At 37.5% G+C, this 23,611-nt stretch overlaps 1 protein-coding gene across 1 annotated transcript; it reads right to left on the reverse strand.

The window, feature by feature from the left end:
• Window positions 1-175: 175 nt before the first annotated feature.
• On the reverse strand, window positions 176-22,679 carry ndc80 (NDC80 kinetochore complex component). The gene is made up of 17 exons (XM_077205990.1): window positions 22,452-22,679; window positions 21,538-21,645; window positions 21,316-21,396; window positions 20,832-20,958; window positions 20,154-20,326; window positions 19,887-19,989; window positions 19,027-19,116; window positions 18,835-18,928; window positions 9,978-10,078; window positions 7,059-7,203; window positions 6,687-6,892; window positions 4,190-4,336; window positions 4,007-4,096; window positions 1,361-1,453; window positions 1,071-1,201; window positions 888-990; window positions 176-501 (listed from the first exon to the last, which is right to left on the reverse strand). Exons 2-17 carry the CDS (start codon window positions 21,624-21,626, stop codon window positions 376-378), a joined length of 1,899 nt encoding a protein of 632 aa, XP_077062105.1. The 5' UTR covers window positions 21,627-21,645; window positions 22,452-22,679; the 3' UTR covers window positions 176-375.
• Between the last annotated feature and the right edge of the window lie 932 nt (window positions 22,680-23,611).

Below are 23,611 nucleotides of genomic sequence, written 5' to 3' on the forward strand. Positions count from 1 at the left end.
TTCCAACATAAGAGACATTTTCTTGTTATTGTGCTCACTTCTGCTTTGACTAAGTATTTTTATTAGCTAACATATGATCTAAATCCTATTAATATAAACTAGACAAAAAAATAAAATAAAAATAAAACTAAACTCAATTTGGAAAAAAAAAGAAAGAAAAAGATATGAAGCAGTGTAAACAAACTAGCACAAAACTTTATTTTTTTTTAGTAAACAAACATGTAAATACAGGATAAATACACAAAGTATGATTCAGTCTCCAAAGACAATGTCTTTACTCCAACATTACTCCAGGGTGCCAGAATCAAACATCAGTGTAAAAAGAAAAGAAAATGCTAACAGTAAAACTATTTACAAATCTAAACTATTAAGACATTACAAGCCATTTACTTTCTTCATGAAGTTATCCACTAGATCCATCATCTGTGTCATGTCAGCCTCGTCTTCACAGATGACTTCCTTCATCTTGTTAAACCTTTTCAGCTGCTCGTTGCAGTGTTTCTAAAGAGACAAAAAAAAATTGTAATTTTTTCCAGCTGATGAATGATAAAAATCATCAACAGCCAATCAGAAGTTACAGATCTCGAGCCTTTAAAGCAGCAGAAATGCAGCATGCCCTACTAATAAACAGAACATTATTGTTCGTTGGTGTGGATGCTAATATAGGTACTTTTATAGTTATCATTCTTGGTGGAATTTTAACTTTAACAGACACCTTCCAGCCAATTAGAATAGAGTATTCAAATAAACTATGGTATAATTCAAATACATATAGCTTTTTTTAAGAATGGTATCTGGATTTCCCTTCAAGTTGCAAAATGTTCAAACTCATGTAAAACATCAAGTCAAGATGTGACTGGTAATTGTAGGCAAAAATCATCACATACTTCAACTGTAACTAAATGGTCTGCTGCATAAGAGAAGATTTCAGTCAAATTCTTGTTCACCATGCGCTGTTCCTCGTTAGTCTCCTGCACGACCACATGGTACCTGGTGGAGAAGTTCAGATCCATAAAGTGAGATCGACAGATGACGTATTCAGAAGAATAAAGTGGAAAAAATAGGCTCACTGTTGTTGGGCCGCTTTGCATTCCTCCTCGGCTTCCTCACATCCCTGCGTTACGTTCTTTTCCAAGCGCTTCTTGTGGGTTTCAGCAGAGTCCACCTCAGCTGCCCACTTCTCATCCTCTTGTGCCATTTCCTACACACACACCATAACTAGTTCAATCAAATGTGAAATCAAATTTCAAATGTGTCATTACTGAAAATCACTTAAAAATCCCATTAATTAATTTAACATATTAGGCTAATATATTACAGCAGGTTTAAAATCAGAAATCCCCATACTGATGCATTTTACCTGCATGTCATGCTCCAGCTGTTGGTCGACTCTGCGAATCTGCTCCTTTAGCTGCTTGATGTCATTCTCCTTATCAAAGATGTTGGACTTCACCTAATAAACAGATGGGGTGGTACATACATGAGCTCACTTCAAGCTTTGTAAGCACATGCTTTATTACAAAACCTAGAAAGCTGTCTCACTTTCTGACTTCTACATAGATAACTCCCTTTTACAGTAGCTTCATATTCAAGAATTCAAGTCCAGACTTTGACTTGGCCAACTGTGACTAAAGAGCTTACACATACTGGTGGATTAACCATTATAGAAACATTAACAATGATTTTGGTAATCACCAATACTGTTAGTTTAGGGCAGCTGTGGCACAAACCTTACATCAGGTGGTGGTCTAATACATTTTTATAAGCACTGTATATGGTATGTATTAAAAAAGGTTTATGTGCTAATTAGCGCTGTCGATTTAACTCATTCATTTGGTGAGATTAATTATTGGGGGGGGGGGGGCCACCACGCCCCGGCCCAGAACTGTATGCTATCTTACATTGCATGCAGTTTAGTTCAGTTTTAATGCAGTTAAAAATGCCACTAAAATGCAAGATATGAGGGCAAAAAATGCCCGTGTATGGATTTGTGTCATGTTCATTTCATATGATATAGTTTAGCAATATCACACAATCAAGAGTGCCGTTTTCCCCCCAAATATCTGCACAATTGCAAATGCATATGGATTTCATACAACAGTTCAATAAACAAATGAATATTGTTACATTGTCAGTATATTGTCTGTTTTTGCTCAATTTCAGCAATGAAAAGTTCCAAAAAAATCATTAAGACTTGCCACCACCTACTGGCAGTTTTAGTTTCATATTTAGAGTATCATTTCCTTTTTCATCCATATTCATGTCACCTCTGTGCTGCATTAAACCATCTGAGAAAATATGCCAAAATGCCACTTCATATGCAGCTTATAAATTTTTTTGAATAAAAACATATGGACAGTGTAGCCTTAAAAGTTTGCGTGTAATAAATCCTATGTTGAATCAAATAATTTCTTTATAAAATGTACTTTTTGTAATATCTATTCAATGGTTTTCTCATCTAAAAGAAAAATTACTTTAAATGGTCTTAAATGGGGGTAATATCTCAGCCAAAATTGATGTGCGATTTCTTTTTTTCGCTTAATTTATTCGCTTAATTCATCAGCGCATCATGCAATTAGATTTAAAAAAAAAAAATTAAATCAGTTGACAGCCCTAGTGCTAATATATCAATACATACAAATTACAGGTCGGTCGATACTGCATTTTGCAAATACAATAACAATGTGTTTAAAGAAAAGCAAGATTGTGCAGATACTAGTAAAATCTTTATGTTAAATAATGTTCTTGGGCTTGTTCTTAGAGAGAAGCTGTAAGAGTTTAATGTTAAATTAAAGGGTTAGTTCACCCAAAAATGAAAATTCTGTCAGTATTTACTCACCCTCATGTTGTTCCAACCCCGTAAGACCTTCGTTCATCTTCGGAACACAAATTAAGATATTTTTGATGAAATCTGAGAGCTGGATCACTCCTCCATAGGCTTCTTCAGGGATTGAAACTTGCCAGCCCCGAAAAGTTATTAAAAACATCGTTAAAATAGTCCAAGTGACTACAGTGGCTCAATCTTAAGTTTATCAAGCTATGAGAATACTTTTTGTGCGCAAAAACAAACAAAAATAACGACTTTATTTCAACTATTCATTTCCTTCTCTTTGGGCCTCTAGTCAGTTAACAAGACGCTGGTCATGTGTGTGATGCGTTCAAAAAAAGAAGCTTACGCTATAACACTAGTGAACTGACTCAAGGCCCACAGAGAAGGAAATGAATAGTTGAAATAAAGTCGTTATTTTAGTTTTTTTTGTGTACAAAAAGTATTATTGTCATTTGATAAACTTAAGATTGAGCCACTGTAGTCACTTGGACTATTTTAATGATGTCTTTAATAACTTTTTGAGGCCGGCAAGTTCAATCCCTGAAGAAGCCTATGGACTAGTATGGAGGAGTGATCCAGCTCTCAGATTTCATCAAAAATATTTTAATTCGTGTTCCGAAGATGAACGAAGGTCTTACGGATTGGAACAACATGAGGGTGAGTAAATACTGACAGAATTTTTATTTTTGGTTGAACTAACCCTTTAAACGCCAGGTGCGGTATAGTGTAACCAAAATACCGATAATATCTAGAAAAAACAAACATATTTCCTCCTTCCAGGGTCTCATTCAAAAATATGCACTCTTACCACAAGCATCTACAACAATTTTAAAAATAAACACCATCATAATTCATCAACTCTAACCAAAAATAATAATAAAACACATAATTCACTTGGTGAGTTGGTAAAATAATGTTACAATGCAAATAATAAACAGTACAGTCTTAATTGTACCAAAAAACATTCTTTATGCTAAATAAAATTCCAAATATTTTCTTTGTTGATTTGGGAGTGAAATATGAACTGGACATTTTCTTGACAGACTGTGAGATTCCCCAGGCTAGGATAATTAGGGGTCACACCAGTAATTTGGTGTATTTAACAAGATATAAATGTTTTCTTAAATGCAAGGCATAAACAGCAACTGAATAAGAGGTAGAACAAAAGTCTTGCACCTGTTCAGCAGTCTCTTCCAAACTCAACTTCATATTGGTGAGTCTGCTGCATTCATCCTCTACGTCAACCATCATATTCTTCAGAGGATTCTAACACAGTTAAGACAGAAAAAAAGAGAAACCTCCTTAAATAATAATAAATAAATAAAAGAAGCTTCTGATGGATGGCAGTAGTGACTGTACCTGTATCTGTGTCTTGTACTGCGTGATGGAAGTGGCACTATAATCTGTCCTGATTTCAAAGTCATGACCACAGGCATTCTCTGCTGACTGCGGGATGAGCTTCATCTTACGACCCAGTTTATTATACTCCGCAACCTTCACCTCCGCCTGCAACAAAATGTGTAAACTTACGGACTTATGTATACTGCATGGAACAAACAATACTATCTCTGAACTGATTGGCTGGCTTCACACAACTCCTAGGTCCTGTTTATACCTGGTATTAAGATCCGTTTTGGTCGATCGGATCACAAGTAGATAAGGGTGACACATACCTCTTTACACCTGGTATTTTAATCCAGATCTTGTGTCCACTTTTGGCGCTTTTCCATTACTAGTACCAGCTTAACTCAACTCGCCTCGGCTCGTTTTTCGCTCCGTTTTCCATTACAGATAGTACCTGGTCGTCATAGCGACGCCACAGGAAACTGCCGTGACGTAATCTTTTACGCGACACACACCCGCTACTCACACACGGGACAATGGAGGAAATCGAGTGAATGCTGTTTTTGATCCTCGGGCTTTGGCTGTTTCTCACAGCCAGAAGACAAACATTGTTTCAGGAGAGGCTGAGGGCAGCAAAACGAAACACTGCTGAAAAAAAAAAAACAGCTCTGTCTGGCGCGTGCAATGATGACGCAGTGAATAGTGACGATTCTCTCTGATCAATCAGCAGTCTGCAGTGTTTTCACGTCACATTTTAGTATCGCCTCAGCTCGCCTCAGCTTACTCAGAACCTCGCCAGAGGTGATACGAAAAAAAGTACCTGAAAGCAGGTACAGGTACAACTTTTACAGAGTGGAAAACCAAACAAAGACGAGTCGAGTCGAGCTGGTACTGTGTAGTGGAAAAGGACCATTTTAACCACTTCTGTCCTGATTTCTTTGAGGGGAAGGTCAATGGGCAGGCAAATGTATGGCTTTTTCAGATCTTCCAATCTAATGGACGAAATAAGCTCACACAATTTACATATTACTGCGACCGGAGACAATGGTAAACATACAGAGAGCAGCATGCTCCGATAGCTGAAAGACCACGGTGAACGCAGTTGCGAGTTCGTGTTTGAAATAAGGAATGTTTAAATAACATTGTGCTTGGTACATTTTTCAAACCTTATTTGGGTCTTCAGCCGACAAAGTTTAAAACCTGTCTGTTTAGCACGCTTCCCATAATGTTTAGGAATTAGGTCTAGGAATAGCCAGAGAGTAGTCCGTCTTTTGTGGCTGTTCAAATGTATTCTACCACTTGAGCGTCTACACTATGAAAACAATCCGGTCTAATGCGTTTCGACTACCTCTGGAAGAGGTCAAAAGTGGACAAGCTCAAAATGTTTTAGACCCCGTTTACAACTGTATTTAGCATCATCCACTGAAAGATATTTATATTATCTGATACTGTAAGAACTTCTGCATTTTTTCCTTGAATCAGAGATTGGAATAATGTCATGGAAATAGTTAGTAAATAACAGTAGTCAACATTTGAAGTGGATCAAAAAAGTTAATCAAAGTTGACTTAAGACAAGAACGGGTCTGTATGAAGTATGCATGCGTGTACCATTCACCATGTTGGGACTGTCATGTGACCTAAAATGCCAGGGTCGTCACTTTCCTGCCTAAAAAAAAATCCTATGATGTGGCCTCATTAAATAGTGAAGTGACACCAACGGATCTCGCCCGACATAGTGCCTCATCTGGCTATTTTCACTTACCGTTTTAGGAATGCTTTGAATTATGACATACTATTATTTTGTGTAGTGATTTTCACATACTGTATAGTAGGAAAGGAGGCATGTTTAGAAGTTTTGTGCTCTCTCTGAATATGCCTACTTCCCTACTATATTGATGATAAAAAAGTATGTGAAAAAAGTCATGTCTGAATTTATAGTAAAGTGTCCATCAGAGATGTGCCCAGGAGATTTATGGGGATAAATACTATTCAATGAGGACACAGGAGAGGAGTTGTGAATGGCAGAAAAGTGACAAATTACACTGCAAGGTCAGATTACAATAACAACATGGCAGATGTAGTTTGCCTGAATTTCATTCATACTACATACTACAGAACATACTACTTGGTCACAAAGTACTTATTCAAATGAAGTACCCATTCAGACAGTATGAGATTTTGGACACAGCTTTGGGGTCTCTTCACACAGAATGCATTCTTCCAGTCCACTCCGCTACTTTCCCATTATTTTCTATGTAAAGATGTAGACGTATTTGACCATTGCACTTGTCTTTTGCACCTTCTCCTGCATGACGCAGCATTCAAAAAAACGTGGCACTGAAGTTAAAAGTTGTTAAACTTTTAAAAACCACATCTCTAGACCTTATTTTCGTTTCAGTGACCTGTGTCTCGCCTTATTATCTGCAAAAACGTGTTCTGTGTGAATCAGCCCTTGGTCTGTGAAACAACTCTCACTAGACATGGGATCTCTGTTTGTGGGTAAAGTCCTGACCTTCTCTTTGGTTTTGGACAGGTTGACCTCCTCATTCCAAACCAGCTGTTCAGCCTCCTCTAGACTCTGGTTTAAGCTGTGAACGGTCTGCTGCAGTTCATTCCTCTCTCGGTTAATACGCTCGATATCAGCTGGAGTGAACTTCTGATTCTCCAGGATGTGCTGCAGCCTTGTCCTCTCCTGCTTCAGACCTTCCAACTGCATCTCTGTACAAAGAACAGGGACATTTACCAATTGAATTCAACCTTTGTATCTTTATTGTCAAATGTAGTGTACAAAGTACAAAAATTCTTACTTATCGCAGAGCAAAACCAAGATACAATGTGCAAAGTGAACAAGGCATGTGTGGCTGCATCTTGTAATCGCTCTTACCAGCAGCCTCCAGCTCCTCAGACAGTCCAGCAGCTTTTTTCTCCAGTCCAGTTTTATGGTCCTCCAGAGTACCACAATAGTCCTGCAGCTTCTGCAGATCAGTCTGTAATCTGAGCTTCTCTGTCCTCTTCCCTGCTAAACGATCCTGTCAACACACACAGCCTTAACATTGATATAATTTTTTTTTTTACCTAGTTCTGGCATGAACCTCTAGATGGCACAGACTGGTAGATCCTTAAAGGGTTAGTTCACCCAAAAATGAAAATTATGTCATTAATGACTCACCCTCATGTTGTTCCAAGCCCGTAAGACCTCCGTTCATCTTCGGAACACTGTTTAAGATATTTTAGATTCAGTCCGAGAGCTTTTTGTCCCTCCATAGAAAATCTATGTATGGTATACTGTCCTTGTCCAGAAATGCAATAAAGACATCATCAAAGTAGTCCACGTGACCTCAGGGGGTTAGTTAGAATTTTCTGAAGCATCGAAAATACATTTTGTTCCAAAAATAACAAAAACGATGACTTTATTCAGCATTGTATTCTCTTCCGGTTCTGTTGTCAATCCACGTTCACGAGGCCAGTGACGCTGCTGACGTAAGACGCTGCTCACGTGTTATCTGGTGCGTCCGTGTATTCGGGTTCAAATAAATATGTCTGGTTTAAAAAAATGCAAGTCTTCCCCTGTGTCGAAATCCTCAGACATGTTTGCAAAGATTGTTTTGTTTACAGCGTGCGTCTCCCTCAGACTGTAAACGAAGCTCGGGCGCACCAGATAACACGTCAGCTCGTCTTACGTCAGCAGACTCATGAAAGCAGATTGACAACAGAACCGGAAGAGAATACAATGCTAAATAAAGTCGTCGTTTTTGTTATTTTTGGAACAAAATGTATTTGATGCTTCAAAAAATTCTAACTAACCCCCTGAGGTCACGTGGACTACTTTGATGATGTCTTTATTGCATTTCTGGACAAGCACAGTATACCATACATAGATTTTCAATGGAGGGACAAAAAGCTCTCAGACTGAATCTAAAATATCTTAAACTGTGTTCCGAAGATGAACGGAGGTCTTACGGGCTTGGAACGACATGAGGGTGAGTCATTAATGACATAATTTTCATTTTTGGGTGAACTAACCCTTTAACTCATTTGGTAGCGATCGCATCGTCCTCAACATAGCGCAGCTGATTGGTTGCTGTTGCATCAGCGGCCAATGAGCTGCGGCTCAACATCAACCAAATACCGGTAGTGTGGCTGTTAAAAGTCTGCAGCACGCTTCAGGAAGCATCTGAAATCAACATCCAAGATAAGTGCAAACTATAGTATCTTTAAGAGGGCTCTACACTTCTCATGGCTTGTCTCCTGCTTTTTTTGGGGATTATTTCATGGATGTTACATGTGCAGCAACATCTTACATGCTCACAGCAATGTCTGTGAAGGTATTAGCAGTAGCAAGTTTCAGTACTTGCTCTGCAGCAGAATCGTAGCAGATCTATTCTGCCAAGACCAAATACATTTCCATATCCATGCCATTCTTTCAGAGAGTTTTCATGACAGAATTCTTTGTGAAGAATGTTTAAGACCTTAATGCCCTAGGTCACATCTAGTTTTCCCAACCCATCCTTTTTTCTTTGTCATATTGGGGTCATACATTTTCAGCCATTTCATGAAGGTAGTTGAGAGATGTGTGAGAAAAGCTGTAATTCAAGACAAAGGGTGGCAACTTTGAAGAAGCTCATACTTCATACACACATTAAAGTCCCTGTAAAGTCAAAATTAAGTATGTGTTCTGAGTTTGTCACACCACAGAAAAATGTGTTATTAGCCACCCAGCCAAATTTGAATGATAAAAAAAGCCGGCAAGTACATATAATAAATATTAAAATCTTGAACAAATGAGCAGTAGTCTCTGTTCTCAAACACTGGGGGCATGTCCACTGCCTGCGCTGAAACCACGCCCACTCACGGGAAGTATAACACTCACCAGTTGTCAGCGCGACGGGAGGATGAAGGCCGAGGCGGGAGATAGTCGGTTCAGCCCGATTCACCAGTAACAGCGGATTATTAGTGAATACCAGTTGTCTCCGACGAAAGTTTATAAAACTATCCCGCGTAAAATGATCACTACAGAGGTGAGTGTTTGCGGTGATCCTCAGCTTTCCATCAAGGTGGCTCTTCACAAAATTAATTCACCTCTTCTTGATGAGATCATTTTTCAGAAATGTAAATAAGGACACCGATCTGTTTGTACGTGACCGCATCCAGGTATTACGCATTTCCGTGACAAACGCATAGCTAGTAAGCAAACTATAGGCTGTAGTAACTTATAATACTGACAGTAACTCGCGATTGAGCGGCAAACTGATGTAAATGTGCTCTATTTATATTGTTAGGGGAGCAGCCAGCCTCAGTGGCTCCAGTGCATCATCGAGTAGGGGCGTGTCCAGGAGCTCAGGCACTCCAGTGCATCATCGAGTAGGGGCGTGTCCAGGAGCTCAGGCACTCCAGTGCATCATCGAGTAGGGGCGTGTCCAGGAGCTCAGGCACTCCAGTGCGTCATAGAGTAGGGGCGTGTCCAGGAGCTCAGGCACTCCAGTGCGTCATCAAGACCCCGTTTTAGCCCCGCCCAAAATATCCGGAACACAGCAATGATGAAAAACTGTTCAACGGTCTAACTCCACAATTCAGTACTTTACAGTTCAGTCTTTGTAATGTTTTAGCAATACATTTCTAACATTTATAATGCGTTTAGATTTTTTTTTTTTAATTGCCTTTACAGGGACTTTAAAGTTTTTCACAGTTTTGACTGACTATTTTATGCTATTAATCCAAAATTAATAGATTATAGTAAGAAGTAATTCTCATGAACTGAATGAACCTGATAAATGACAAGTGAAGGAAACATGTATACACTCACAGTTTGACTTTCCCTTTCAAGCCTCTCCACGTGCTCCATCAGTATCGCATGTTTTTCCTGCTGGGAGTGTAACAGCGCCCCATCCACATTGTAGAGCTTCTCTGAGAGAATTACGAAAATATTTGTTACCAGCAATGAAACCATATTTTGCATTAGTGTTGTTATTAAAATTATTTAAATAAAATATATTTTTTGTCATTTAAAGACTGTGATTATTATAAACGTAAAGACAAAGTTTTCCCTTCTTATTATTTTCGTTTTCCGTTGCTTAATGTGAGGGGTATCCCACACATAAACAAGGAGTGCTGGAGAAAAACAAATGTAGCATAAGTAAGGGTCCGAGCCATATCAAAGTTCAAACATGTATTATGTTGTAGTTCCTAATAAAATATCTGGTATTGTTATGACTGTCGTCCAAATGTTATGTTTTTCAAAAGAAAAAATGCAATAGTTTTTGATTGGATGTTGCATATGTGGCAGTTGCAGTCAAAAGCAGAAGCAGGTGAACACAAGCTTGCAGGAGCGGGTTTAAGTGGGTAATTGTTGGGGGCCTTAAGCACATAAATAGGAAATTTCGCACAAATTCATCTAAAAGGGCCAAATTTGGCACAGATGTAGCTCAGGTCATACCGAAATGATTTAGCTAGGGCGCCGGAGCCAGCGACCCTCGGGGTCAAGATGGCGGCCAAATCCAATATGGCCACTGCCCGAAAAGGGTTCCGGTTATAACTTTTAACCACACGAGTTACAAATACTAACTTTATATGTTTTTCAGCTTAATTGATCATGGGAAACACATAGGAATGTTTATATTTATGACCCAGTATATCTGGACCCCTTGATCCTCCAATTCCAATATGGCCGCTGTCCAAAAAAGCAATTTGGGCTGTAGTATGGGGCCTTACAACCAATTGTTCGCACAAATTCATCTACAAGCAACACATTTGGCACAGATGTAGCTGAGGGCATACTGAAATGATTTAGCCAGGGCGCCTGAGCCAATGGTCCCTGAGACCAAGATGGCGGCCAAATCCAATATGGCCACCGCCTGAAAGGGATTCGCCTATAGCTTTTGAGCCAGATGAGATACAAATACAAACTTGATGTCTATTTCACCTTTACTGGCTATGGGAAACACAAAAAAAATATTTATATTTATGATTGGGTATATGTGGACCCTCAAAGTCCCCAAATCCAATCTGGCTACTGTCTGAAAAAGGTTTTTTTTTGACAACTTTTGAACCAAATGAAAACTTAATGTCGATTTAATTTTTTTACAATGACAAACACACGGGAATGCTTACATTTGTGATTGCCTATGTTTATACACCACATTTGCATTTACAAGAAAGCAACTACCTGATCATGCATACATTCCAAATATTCCCACCAATTTTCTAATTGATAATGTAGGGAAGGCATATATGCGGGAGAGTCAGAATTCCACCATAGATTTGGGCAATACTGAGCAAATATTGATAATACTAGTTTAGAATTCTAGTTTAGAATACTATATTTCATTTTTTTTATAGCTATGATAAACTAGTTTAGATTGAAAGAAGGTAGAAAATCGACATAAGTTTATGTATTTTTCTCTTGTGAACATGACATCCTTCAGGACAAGGTGAAGTGTCACTTGCAAACCATTTCCATAATGTGACGCATTTCTATGGAAAATTGTTGCAAGAGCAAGTTAATTTTGATTTAAGATAACAAAGACAAAGCATTTTTTAGGGATATGCCAATATTACAATTCTTGCCGACGCAATAAAAACAAATCTAAAAAAATAATACATCTATAATAAATCTGATAAATCTTTTCCTTGTTATGGCCAATAATCCAAAAATGATACAAATCTAAATTAATTTACACTTTAAAACAAGATTCCGTTTGTTACCATTAGTTAACTACATTACATTAAATACCAATGAAAAATACTTCGAAATAATTTATGAAATAATTTATCAATCTTTTGTTTGTTAATTTCAACATTTACTAATACATTAATACAATCAAAAGTTGTATCTGTTAATATACAGCCAACATGAACTAATAATAAACTAGCACTAACTAATGGGACAATATTGTAAAGTGTCACTCAAAATTCTATAGTAATTTAAAATAATACACTAAATAATTTAACAAAAACACTAAAACCTAAAATAATTTAAATGCTACAAGTGAATTTATGCAATACATAAGGTATAGTATGAAAAATGGCTATTCATTTTTGAGATTTTCTAAAGATTTAATTGTCCACTGTTTCAGATCCATATTGGTTGGAGTAAAAGAAACTTGCTGAAAATACATAATAGTAATGTTTTGCCTTCATGATGTTGGCGTTAGGGATGCACCGATCCTATACTCAGCATCGGTATCGGCTCCGATACAGCCATTTTTGCCGGATCGGGTATCAATCAGACGAGGCCGATCCAAATCCGATATTGTGCGTAATCTGCGTATACTATTCTGTGTTATTGTTAAGCCCCACAAAAGCACCAAAAACATTATAAAACACCTGACAGTTTTCGTGCACTATGTTACAAGTGTTCTGAAGCCATTATAGTATAATGTGAGATAGAAATTAACATTTAAGTCATTAAATTCAAGATCACGTAAACTTTTCCCTCCGCTGCGGTCGGCTAAACTAAAATTTAGCACGCACAGTAACTAAAATTTAAAACTGTTAAAAGAAAGGCTCAATAAACTATTGCATAGATAGATACTGTATAATACACTACGCATCAATATGTCTTTCGTTTGTGATTTGAACTTTTCAATGCGGACTCGACGCGCTGTGACTCCGTATTGCTTCAAGCGCATCATTCTGCGCTCGGGATGCGCATAAGCGCTTTGAGCCGCACTGTATTGCAGCCTTTCATATCAATACAGTGACGCAATGAAAGATTATTAATGGCCTATCTATCATATGTTGCAGCCTCATTAAACAGGTGTGCTATACATTTAAAATGTCTCAATTGTATAGTAGCCTATAGCTATATATAAAATAATTTCTCTTTGATTTTTGTTAACTTGTTTTTCATGAATGTATTTTACAATACAAAGAGCAATGTGTAACGTTTTACCAGATTTAGTGGTACACTTATTGTCGTCTTGTTTTTTTTCACTAGATGTTCAGATTTTATACAATTATTGTGGACTTATGATTTTTCTAGACTAAATTTTACTGCTGAATTATCCACTAATCTAGTTTATAAAAGCATTTTTGTCATAGATTATGATCATATATTTTTTAGATTTGTTTTTCTTTATAATTAAGTTGTCTGTATTAAGTAGATTGTGTTTAACACACAAAAGAGTGATTATCAGTTCAACACACAGAGAGTTATATAAACTCTACTTAATTAAAAAAAAAAACTGTTGGTATCGGATCGGCATAGGTATCGGTCGATACTCATAATTTTTGTTATTCAGTCGGATCGATTGTGAAAAAAGTGGTATCGGTGCATCCCTAGTTGGCATATTAAACAAACTTAATTATGTCTAATGATTTAATTCTAAAATGCATTCTTTGGATGGACATTCACTTAGTGGCGTATGCTTTGTTGGCTATAGGAACATTCAATTAAAGATTAAAATTTAAAGATTAAGATCGTTTAATATCATTCAATATCTACCAATAAATCAGCTGACAATCGATATGGTTCATCCGTCATTTTATTTTTATTATTTCTAATATACAGCTGCTGGTCATAGATCATCAAAAAGTTGATTTATTTCAGTAATTCCATTCAAAAAGTGAAATTTGGATATTATATTCATTCATTACACACAGACTGATATATTTCAAATGTTTATTTCATTTAATTGTGATGATTAAAACTGACAACTAATGAAAATCCCAAATTCAGTATCTCCGAAAATTAGAATATTACTTAAGACCATTTGAAAAAAGGATTTTTAGAAATGTTGGCCAACTTGAAAAGTATGAACATGAAAAGTATGAGCATGTACAGCCCTCAATACTTAGTTGGGGCTCCTTTTGCCTGAATTACTGCTGCAATGCGGCGTGGCATGTAGTCGATCAGTCTGTGGCACTCCTCAGGTGTTATGAGAGGCCAGGTTGCTCTGATAGTGGCCTTCAGCTCTTCTCTATTGTTGGGTCTGGTGTATCGCATCTTCCTCTTCACAATACTCAATTGATTTTCTATAGGGTTAAGGTCAGGCGAGTTTGCTGGCCAATTAAGAACAGGGATACCATGGTCCTTAAACCAGGTACTGGTAGCTTTGGCACTGTGTGCAGGTGCCAAGTCCTGTTGGAAAATGAAATCTGCATCTCCATAAAGTTGGTCAGCAGCAGGAAGCATAAAGTTTTCTAAAACTTCCTGGTAGCACCTGCGTTGACCTTGGACCTCAGAAAACAGTGGACCAACACCAGCAGATGATATGGCACCCCAAACCATCACTGACTATGGAAACTTTACACTGGACTTCAAGCAACGTGGATTCTGTGCCTCTCCTCTCTTCCTCCAGACTCTGGGACATTGATTTCCAAAGGAAATGCAAAATTTACTTTAATCAGAGAACATAACTTTGGACCACTCAGCAGCAGTCCAGTCCTTTCTGTCTTTAGCCCAGGTGAGACGCTTCTGACGCGGTGTCTTGTTCAAGAGTGGCTTGACAAGGAATGCGACAGCTGAAACCCATGTCTTGCATACGTCTGTGCGTGGTGGTTCTTGAAGCACTGACTCCAGCTGCAGTCCACTCTTTGTGAATCTCCCCCACCTTGTTGAATGGGTTTTGTTTCACAATCCTCTCCAGGGTGCTGTTATCCCTATTGCTTGTACACTTTTCCTTCCCTTCGTCTGACTATTAATGTGCTTGAACACAGAGCTCTGTGAAAAGCCAGCATCTTTAGCAATGACCTTTTGTGTCTTGCCCTCCTTGTGCAAGATGTCAATGGTCATCTTTTGGACAGCTGTCAAGTCAGCAGTCTTCCCCATGATTGTGTAGCCTACAGAACTAGACTGAGAGACCATTTAAAGGCCTTTGCAGATGTTTTGAGTTAATTAGCTAATTAGAGTGTGGCACCAGGTGTCTTCAATATTGAACCTTTTTTCTCTAACAGACCAGGGTATGACATGTCTTCCCTTCCCTAATCATCCAGAAGCAGATACAAGAATAATCCCTGCATCTTGCACATGCTGGGGCCAATGGCCATAAAAAGGCATTTCTCCGGACTGTCGACAGCGATGTTGTCATCCTTGCCACTCGTTTCTTCAACACACTTGGCATCACAGAGCTTTGCAGGTGGAAAAAACTATAGGGACATTCCTGCTCATGAAATCAGCAAGGATCTTGGTCCCCAGAAGTCACTGGCCTTACCACTCTTCCACGCTTTAACGGCCATGTGAAAAAGAGTGCATGGGCAGCTTGGGAGGCAACACCAGATCTCACAGAATCCCTGGTTACCCCTACCTTGGAGCCTGAACAGATCAACAATGACGTCCATGTCCAAAAGACTGGAGCGTATGGTCGTCATCATCTACAGCAAGAGCTGTGATTTCACCTGCGTAGATGAAGCTAGACATCACCTTTTCTCGAATGGTACCAAGTAGGGATGCACCGATACCACTTTTTTCAGAATCGATCCGATCCCAAAAATTCTGAGTATCGACCGATACCGATCCGATACCAACACAGTTTTTTTTTTAAATTAAGTAGAATTTATATAACTCTCTGTGTGTTGAACTGATAATCACTCTTTTGTGTGTTAAACAATCTACTTAATACAGACAACTTAATTATAAAGAAAAACAAATCTAAAAAATATATGATCATAATCTATGACAAAAATGCTTTTATAAACTAGATTAGTGGATAATTCAGCAGTAAAATTTAGTCTAGAAAAATCATAAGTCCACAATAATTGTATAAAATCTGAACATCAAGTGAAAAAAAGAAAATAAGAGACACTAAGTGTACCACTAAATCTGGTAAAACGTTACACATTGCTCTTTGTATTGTAAAATACATTCATGAAAAACAAGTTAACAAAAATCAAAAAGATAAATTATTTTATATATAGCTATAGGCTACTATACAATTGAGACATTTTAAATGTATAGCACATCTGTTTAATGAGGCTGCAACATATGATAGATAGGCCATTAATAATCTTTCATTGCGTCACTGTATTGATATGAAAGGCTGCAATACAGTGCGGCTCAAAGCGCTTATGCGCATCCCGAGCGCAGAATGATGCGCTTGAAGCAACACGGAGTCACAGCGCGTCGAGTCCGCATTGAAAAGTTCAAAGCAAAAACGAAAGGCATATTGATGCATAGTGTATTATAGAGTATCTATCTATGCAATAGTTTATTGAGCCTTTTCTTTTAACAGTCTTAAATTTTAGTTACTGTGCGCGTGAAGAACAATTATAGTGGACTTTACTCTAGATGTGATCTAACAGACACCCGGTAGAAACATGATTAAGTTAACTTTACAGCAATAAAGTCCAACAAGATAAAGTTGTTTTATGCGAAACCATAGAGCTTTATCTACAGATCAAGTATAATAATAGTAACATAGAATCATCTTGGAGAGTTTCATCATGTTGACTGTCGTAACCGAACGCGACGCTGAATACTGAATGAAAAATGATTGACAGCCGCCTGCAGCGGAGGGAAAAGTTTACGTGATCTTGAATTTAATGACTTAAATGTTAATTTCTATCTCACATTATACTATAATGGCTTTAGAACACTTGTAATATAGTGCACGAAAACTGTATGGTGTTTTATGTTTTTGGTGCTTTTGTGGGGCTTAACAATAACAAAGAATAGTATACGCACAATATCGGAATTGGATCGGCCTCGTCTGATCGATACCCGATCCGGCAAAAATGCCTGTATCGGAGCAGATACCGATGCGGAGTATCGGATCGGTGCATCCCTAGTACCAAGTCTCTCGAGAACCTGCCTCCCACCCAAGCTGCACTGATTCAGCACATCAAAAGAGCACTGCTGCAGGCCAGCTTCTGCTGGAAACCGGCAACCGCTGTCCAGAAAGATATCCCATAGTTCAATGCATGGGGATGGTATCGGGACTCTACGAGCAATACTTGGGTAAGTTACTCTCGGAGACGCCAGTAAAGCCTGCACCATTCTCCTCCACTGTGGCTGCAAGACAGCATGTAGAGGGCACTGTAAGTGCTGTAAAGCCGGAGTTCGTTGCACTTCTCTATGTGCATGTGAGGGTGCAAACAATGATGGTGGAGACAATCTGAGAACCAGTGATTGTGAGTGATAATGATAATTCATGTGAGAGACCATGAGAAATCACTGTTGTTTTTTATGTTATTGCTGTTTTTTTTGTTATGCTAAGCCAACCTTTTGGACAAATTGACTATTATTCTTTTAACAATTTGACATAATATAAATATTGCCTTTTAATTATAATTGTGTCTTATTCTTTCTTATATGATTACACTTTGAAATGTATTCACCTGTGGTACACTGAAAAGCATTTCACTTTTATAAGGAAATGAATCAACATTGAGAATAACCTTCAAAGTTGTGGTAAAAAAAAGATTTAACCACAGTCTTGAAAAGAATACCGGTTCCAGAGTTACACAAGCATAAATATGCCAATGGACTTTCTGTGGTCAATAAATATAAAATAGACACCACATCCTCATTTGTAGTGCATTTGGTTAAAAATTTGTAGCCCAAACCCTATTTAGGACAGCAGCCATATTGAATTTAGGGAATTTGGGGGGTCCTGATATACCCAATCATAAATGTAAGTATTCCTATGGGTTTCCCATGGTAAAAAAGGTAAAATAGACATCAAGTTTGTATTTGTATCTCATCTGGCTCGAAAGCTATTGCCGAAACACTTTCAGGTGGCAGCCATATTGGATTTGGCCACAATCTTGGTCTCAGGGACCATTGTCTCAGGCGCCCTGGCTAAATCATTTCAGTATGCCCTCAGCTACATCTGTGCCAAATTTGTCGCTTGTAGATGAATTTGCGCGAACAATGGGGTGTAAAGGCCCGTTCACACCAAGCACGATAACTATAAAGATAACGATAAAGATATAATTCTAAAAATCGTTCTCCATATTAAAGAATAAAAGAGTTCACACCAAAACTATAACGATAAAGATATGAGGAACAATATCGTTGGGATCACTTTCAGAACGATTTTTTTCCAGCTGTCGAACGATAAAACACTGACAGCCAATCAGAATCCAATCTAATTTAAAGATCTTGCGCATTTAAAATGGCAGATGACATTGCAGAGAAGTAATCGTCGAGGTACAAAAAAATCCTCCACTTTTCAAGGATACGTTAAAAAGATGGATATATGGAAAGCAATCGGTCGTATCCTGGGAATAAATGGTGAGAAGTACTGACGATGAGATAATATGCAGTTTAGCATAGTGTAACAAAATTACCTCAGGTAAGTTAGGCTATCCAGCGCTAGTTTTGACAACATTGCTGAAGTTGCAGTGAAAAAGGCTTTGTATACATAAAGGTGTTAACTAGGCGATGTTTTTATCCCATCATTGATTTCGTCAGCTAAATTCACTGTTAGATTAGATCGATTACACTAGACTTGCTAGATTCACTGTTTAGATGCGCTCGGAACATAGCAATTCTGGCTGAGGACATCTGCTGGCAAAGACGTGTAAAGGCAATAAGAACAGCAAAAACATTCAATGACATGTTGTAAACAATACAAGTGCTTTGTTTTATTTTTACTAAAATTTGGTAGTTGTTCAGAAGATCAGATAAAGTTTACCTCCATCAGAATCTTCTCCATTAACCCCCCCCCCATCCTAATAAGTTCAATGAACACTTTAGATCTTCACACTGTGGTGTAACTTACTTAGTTTATTAAGATAGTCATCTTCCTCATCCTCAAACGTATCTGCTCCCTGCATGAACTTGTTGTAGGTGTCAAAGCAGTATTCCATAAAGAGCTACAGAGATAATATACATTTGGCAAATAAGTGATGTCTACAATTATGCAGAAGAGTGAAATATACTGCCAAAGCAGACGTTTTGTCTGATACGGTACCTTGTTGTACTCGGCCCCTTCCTCTAGATCACACAGCTCTTCTGGGAAGTCAGAGAACAGCAGATCCTGGTCTCTCTGACCACCAAAGAGCTGTAGGGAGAATATCAACATGTCAGTCAAAGCTGCAATAATGTTTGCTTTACATGTTAACATGCACGTAACGTTATTGTTCACATTGCAGTCTTGGATAGTAAGGAAAGCTAGATTTGTGAAAATGGTCTTTGTCGCCAAAACTCAATGGCACAATGTTTTTAAAATAATTTTCACACACAAACAAATATCTTCTACAAGAAGACTGCGTTTCCATCACATGTACCAAACTGTGATGGGCAACATTGCGACTATGCCAAGAAAAAAACAGGTATGCTTGAGCATTCTGTCCTTTTTAGGGTCTCATCCAGTCTTTGGTCCGTTTTCCGTTTATATTTTCTATTCATCAAAAAAATCCAGAAAATACTTTATCATAGATTCCATAAAAATATTAAGCATCAAATCAGCATATTAGAATGATCATGTGACACTAAAGATGCAGAAAATTAAGCTTTGCCATCAAATGACTCAATTACATTTGAAAATATATTCAAATAGAAAATAGTCTTTTAAAATGTTTATAATATTCCACAATATTACTGTTGCTGTATTTTTGATCAAAGAAATGCAGCCTTGGTAGTGGCCTAAACTCTACAAAACTTTGACTTGGTGACTTGAATGGTAGTGTACATATATTTATGGAATGTTGGCTTTGCTATGAGCAACAGTGAAAGTCTTGCTCATTTCATAACTTTAAATGAAAACCAGTAATAGTTCTATGTACAGATTATATCTCACGTAAATATATTAAAGGTCTGAAGAAGAGTCACCTTGACTGTGTCGATGAGCCAGATAAGAGCTCCGAGAGCCTGTGGCCATGTGTGAGGAGCACCAATGGAGTACATGGAACTTTTTGAGAGTGCAAACGGGTATCTGAAACAAAACGACAATCATCGCTTAACGATCAGGGCAAAATACAGGGTGGGGTTAACACTGAGCAAAGTGTGTTTGATATCAGACTACTATTGTAGCGTTTCGTACAGGGCGTAGTAATGCAGTAATATTGTCATCTTTTGTTTTTATGATAATGTGATTACCCTAGATCTTTGAGCATTCTTGGGATCTCCTCTTCCACTTTGGCAGTGGGCATCTGAAAGGACGGTTCCAGGAAAGTGTAGATGAATTCGTATATCTTTAAAAACTCTTTTGTGGATGGAGACTGGAGAGCCTTCACTGTGATGCTGCCTGGAAAGCTTCGCTCCACCAGAAACTAGAAATAATGGAAAATAAATGAATTGTAAACAGACTTTTGGCCCAATTTCAGGATTTGCTTCACATTTTTACCCTTAAATCATCAGACACACACACAAAAGTTGACGATTGTAAGTGCCTCACTGTAACCCTTTTTATAATTTTTGTGCTTATTAACATTATGGCTTGAAAGCACAGTTCACCCAAAATTAAAAATTCGGTCATCATTTACTCACACTAAAGTTGTTCTAAACCTTTAGGAGTTTCTTTCTTCTCTTGAAAAAATAAGACATCTGAAGAATGTTGGTAACCAAACAGTTGCTGGTCCTCATAGACTTCAATAGTATGAAGTAAATAAATAAATAAACAACTGTTGGTTCAAAATATCTTCTTTTGTGTTCAACAGAAGAAAGTAACTCATACAGGTTTAGGGGCGAGTACATGATGACAGAATTATTATTTTTGGGTGAACTATCCATTTTACTTTTCATCAACCCGCAATATGACATTAAAACTAATCATACTTCACAAAGTTGTTTGATACACTGTTGGACAAACGCTTTGTCATGTAGGGGTCTGGGGTCCTTCATCTTCTCTGGGCCCCCATATGCCCCAAACATGCTGTTTCTCTGGCCACCTGCCCCGATGCCTCTGTGGAGAAAGATGAGGACACTGTTGTACTACAGTATATGATTAACCAATTGTGGTTTAATAAAAACTCTATCACCCGATTTCACAGACAAGGCTTAAGACTAGTCCCAGACTAAAATGCATGTTTTAACTGAAAGCATCTTGCACTGTCATATCTTAAAGCATGTCAGTGCTATTGTTTTGTCTCAAGATGCACACAAGTAATGTTTTTTTAAATTTTTTATGGCATTTTTATAATAGCAACTTTAATGCTCTAATTGAACTAAGGTCTAATCCTGGCTTAATCTAAGCCCTGTCTGTGAAACCAGCCCTACATGATATGATCAATGCACAATCACAAGTTACTACCAGACTCACTTTCCAAAAAAGCTTGTTCGTCTCTCAGATGTGGTAGACTGAGGTTTAGGTATGTTCAGCTTGCCAAAGACATTGTCCTTGCTGTAACGAAATTGAAGTTAAGATATCATATATATTGAAGCATTACCGCTGAAAGCAATTTAGGCCAATAAAAACACTTCAGTGTGCTCTCGGATACATCTGAAGTAATATAATGTAAAAGGAAATATAGATGGGGTGTACTTTTGAGGGGTGGCATTGATCAGACTCATCCTGCTGTCTGTCACTCGCATGGGCATCTCAGAATATCTGCTGCTGGGTCGTCGACTCATCCTGACCTTTATAAACACCCTTCACATGCAGGACAAACAAAAGTTTCAGTTACCACCATAGTAGTAGTAGGTAAGTAAGACACATGCCTTTGGTGTGAGAGACCGGGGTTCGAATCCACTGTGAGACACCAATGTGTCCCTGAGCAAGACACTTAACCCCTAGTTGCTCCAGTGGCGTGCGACCTCTGACATATATAACGTTAGCAATTGTAAGTCGCTTTGGATAAAAGCGTCAGCTAAATGAATAAATGTAAATGTAGTAAAAGAAAAGTAACTTAGTGATCAAGTCCAGCATAAGACAGTTTGGATTTGTTTAATATTTAAGGCCATTGTATTAATGACTTAAAATACCACTAATAAAGAATGCGTTGGTGTTGTAACAGTTAACGTTACTTAACGTTAACGTTAATCATTTGATGTAAATAAACGATAGGTAAAAGTTAAGTTATCGTTCAATAGCACGAATGCGTAAAAGCAAAGAACGCAGATTTACTCAGTACTTTCTTACAACCATGCAAAACTATACTGTAATTGTAGTAGGCCTAATATGTTAGCAATATATGAACTTGTAAGTTGGCTTTGACGTGAAGAACATAAGCTTAAAACACACACATACAAACAGTGAAGAACATAAGCTTAAAACACACACATACAAACATTGAAACACAACTATCTAAAATGATTGAGAAAAAAACAATTTCTTACGAAACTGCATTACATTAAATGGTGTTAATTTTAACTGAATAACAAACTAACTGTTACCTAACGTTACATATTATGCTAGTAACGAAAAAAATGAGAATTGTGGACAAAATAATTACTTACCTCCGATATAAACTTCAGCTGGAGGACGACTCTCGGTTAATACGCACTATACTCCAGATATAAATATCAGCATACCAGATATCACGTATACTCGCGAAGTATATTCACGTTTACTTCGCTATTCTTAAGTTCATTCTTCCGTCTATGCCTACGGTTGAATTTCAAAAATTTCCGCGAACGCTGTTTAACGGATAACTCTGATGACGTAAACGCCTCCGTTTGAGCTTCTATGCGGAGTGCTGCCTCCTACTGGTGTGGCGGAACTGCGCTGGAGCATCAAGGCTTGAAGTTTTGTAAAATAAAATAAAATAATATACAACTAATACAATACCTACAATTACACTACAATACCTCACCACTCGAATTATTAAATTGCTCAATGAATTATAATAATTAGTAAATTAAACCATAAAAACCTCAACAGCCACATGCGTTTAGGACCTTCTGTCTCTTTAACGTTCCACTTAAAATATTAACCTTTTGTTACTATACAAATCTAAACGAATTACTGTCCACAAACCACCATAAACAATTAGATCTAAGACCTTTTCATATTCAAAATAAAGGCACATGTAACTACTATCCAATGATAAAAAAATAAAAAGATTGCTTAAGTGGTCAGTTTTAATAAATCTCAAATCTTTGAAAATTCAAGATTAATAAGAGCAGAGCTAATCAATAAACAAGTTGAGATTATATTTATTAACATAACAAGTGAAAATTTAAAGGTTGCAGGAATATATTACTCTACCATAATACCATATCACCTTGGAGTAGCCTACCACTAAATAAATACCATGGTGCTAGCTTAATAGCAATCATTCAGGTCCATAGTACATAGTATTTTTTTGATATTACTTTTAAGAGAATTTACAGAATTTGTAACTATTTTTTGTTCTTTATTTAAACTACGTGCTTCCCTTCTGTCCAAAGAATGAATAACTTTTGGACATCAACCATGATAACACAATTGAGTACCATGTAAAAATACATATAAGCCTATTTATACTATAGTATTCATTGTGTTAAAGTACCATGTTATTTACATTTTATCCCTTTCATGCATGAATTATGATAACCAGTCAGGATTTTTCTTCCTATCAGTTTCTATAGCTCTTAAGCATAAAAAAACAAAATGTGACTTTTTGTTCTTCTTTTTA

This window comes from Siphateles boraxobius, unplaced genomic scaffold (assembly GCF_051911475.1).
Source record: "Siphateles boraxobius isolate OS27281-9 unplaced genomic scaffold, OSU_SipBor_1 55, whole genome shotgun sequence".
Classification (NCBI taxonomy): domain Eukaryota; kingdom Metazoa; phylum Chordata; class Actinopteri; order Cypriniformes; family Leuciscidae; genus Siphateles; species Siphateles boraxobius.

Coding starts and splice junctions, on each gene's coding strand:
- ndc80 (XM_077205990.1), bottom strand. CDS start 21,626: ATGAGTCGACGACCCAGCAGCAGATATTCTGAGATGCCCATGCGAGTG. Junction 10,079..18,834: donor TGACTATCTTAATAAACTAA/GTAAGTTACACC, acceptor TAATTCTCTCAG/AGAAGCTCTACAATGTGGAT. Junction 4,097..4,189: donor AGTACAAGACACAGATACAG/GTACAGTCACTA, acceptor TAACTGTGTTAG/AATCCTCTGAAGAATATGAT.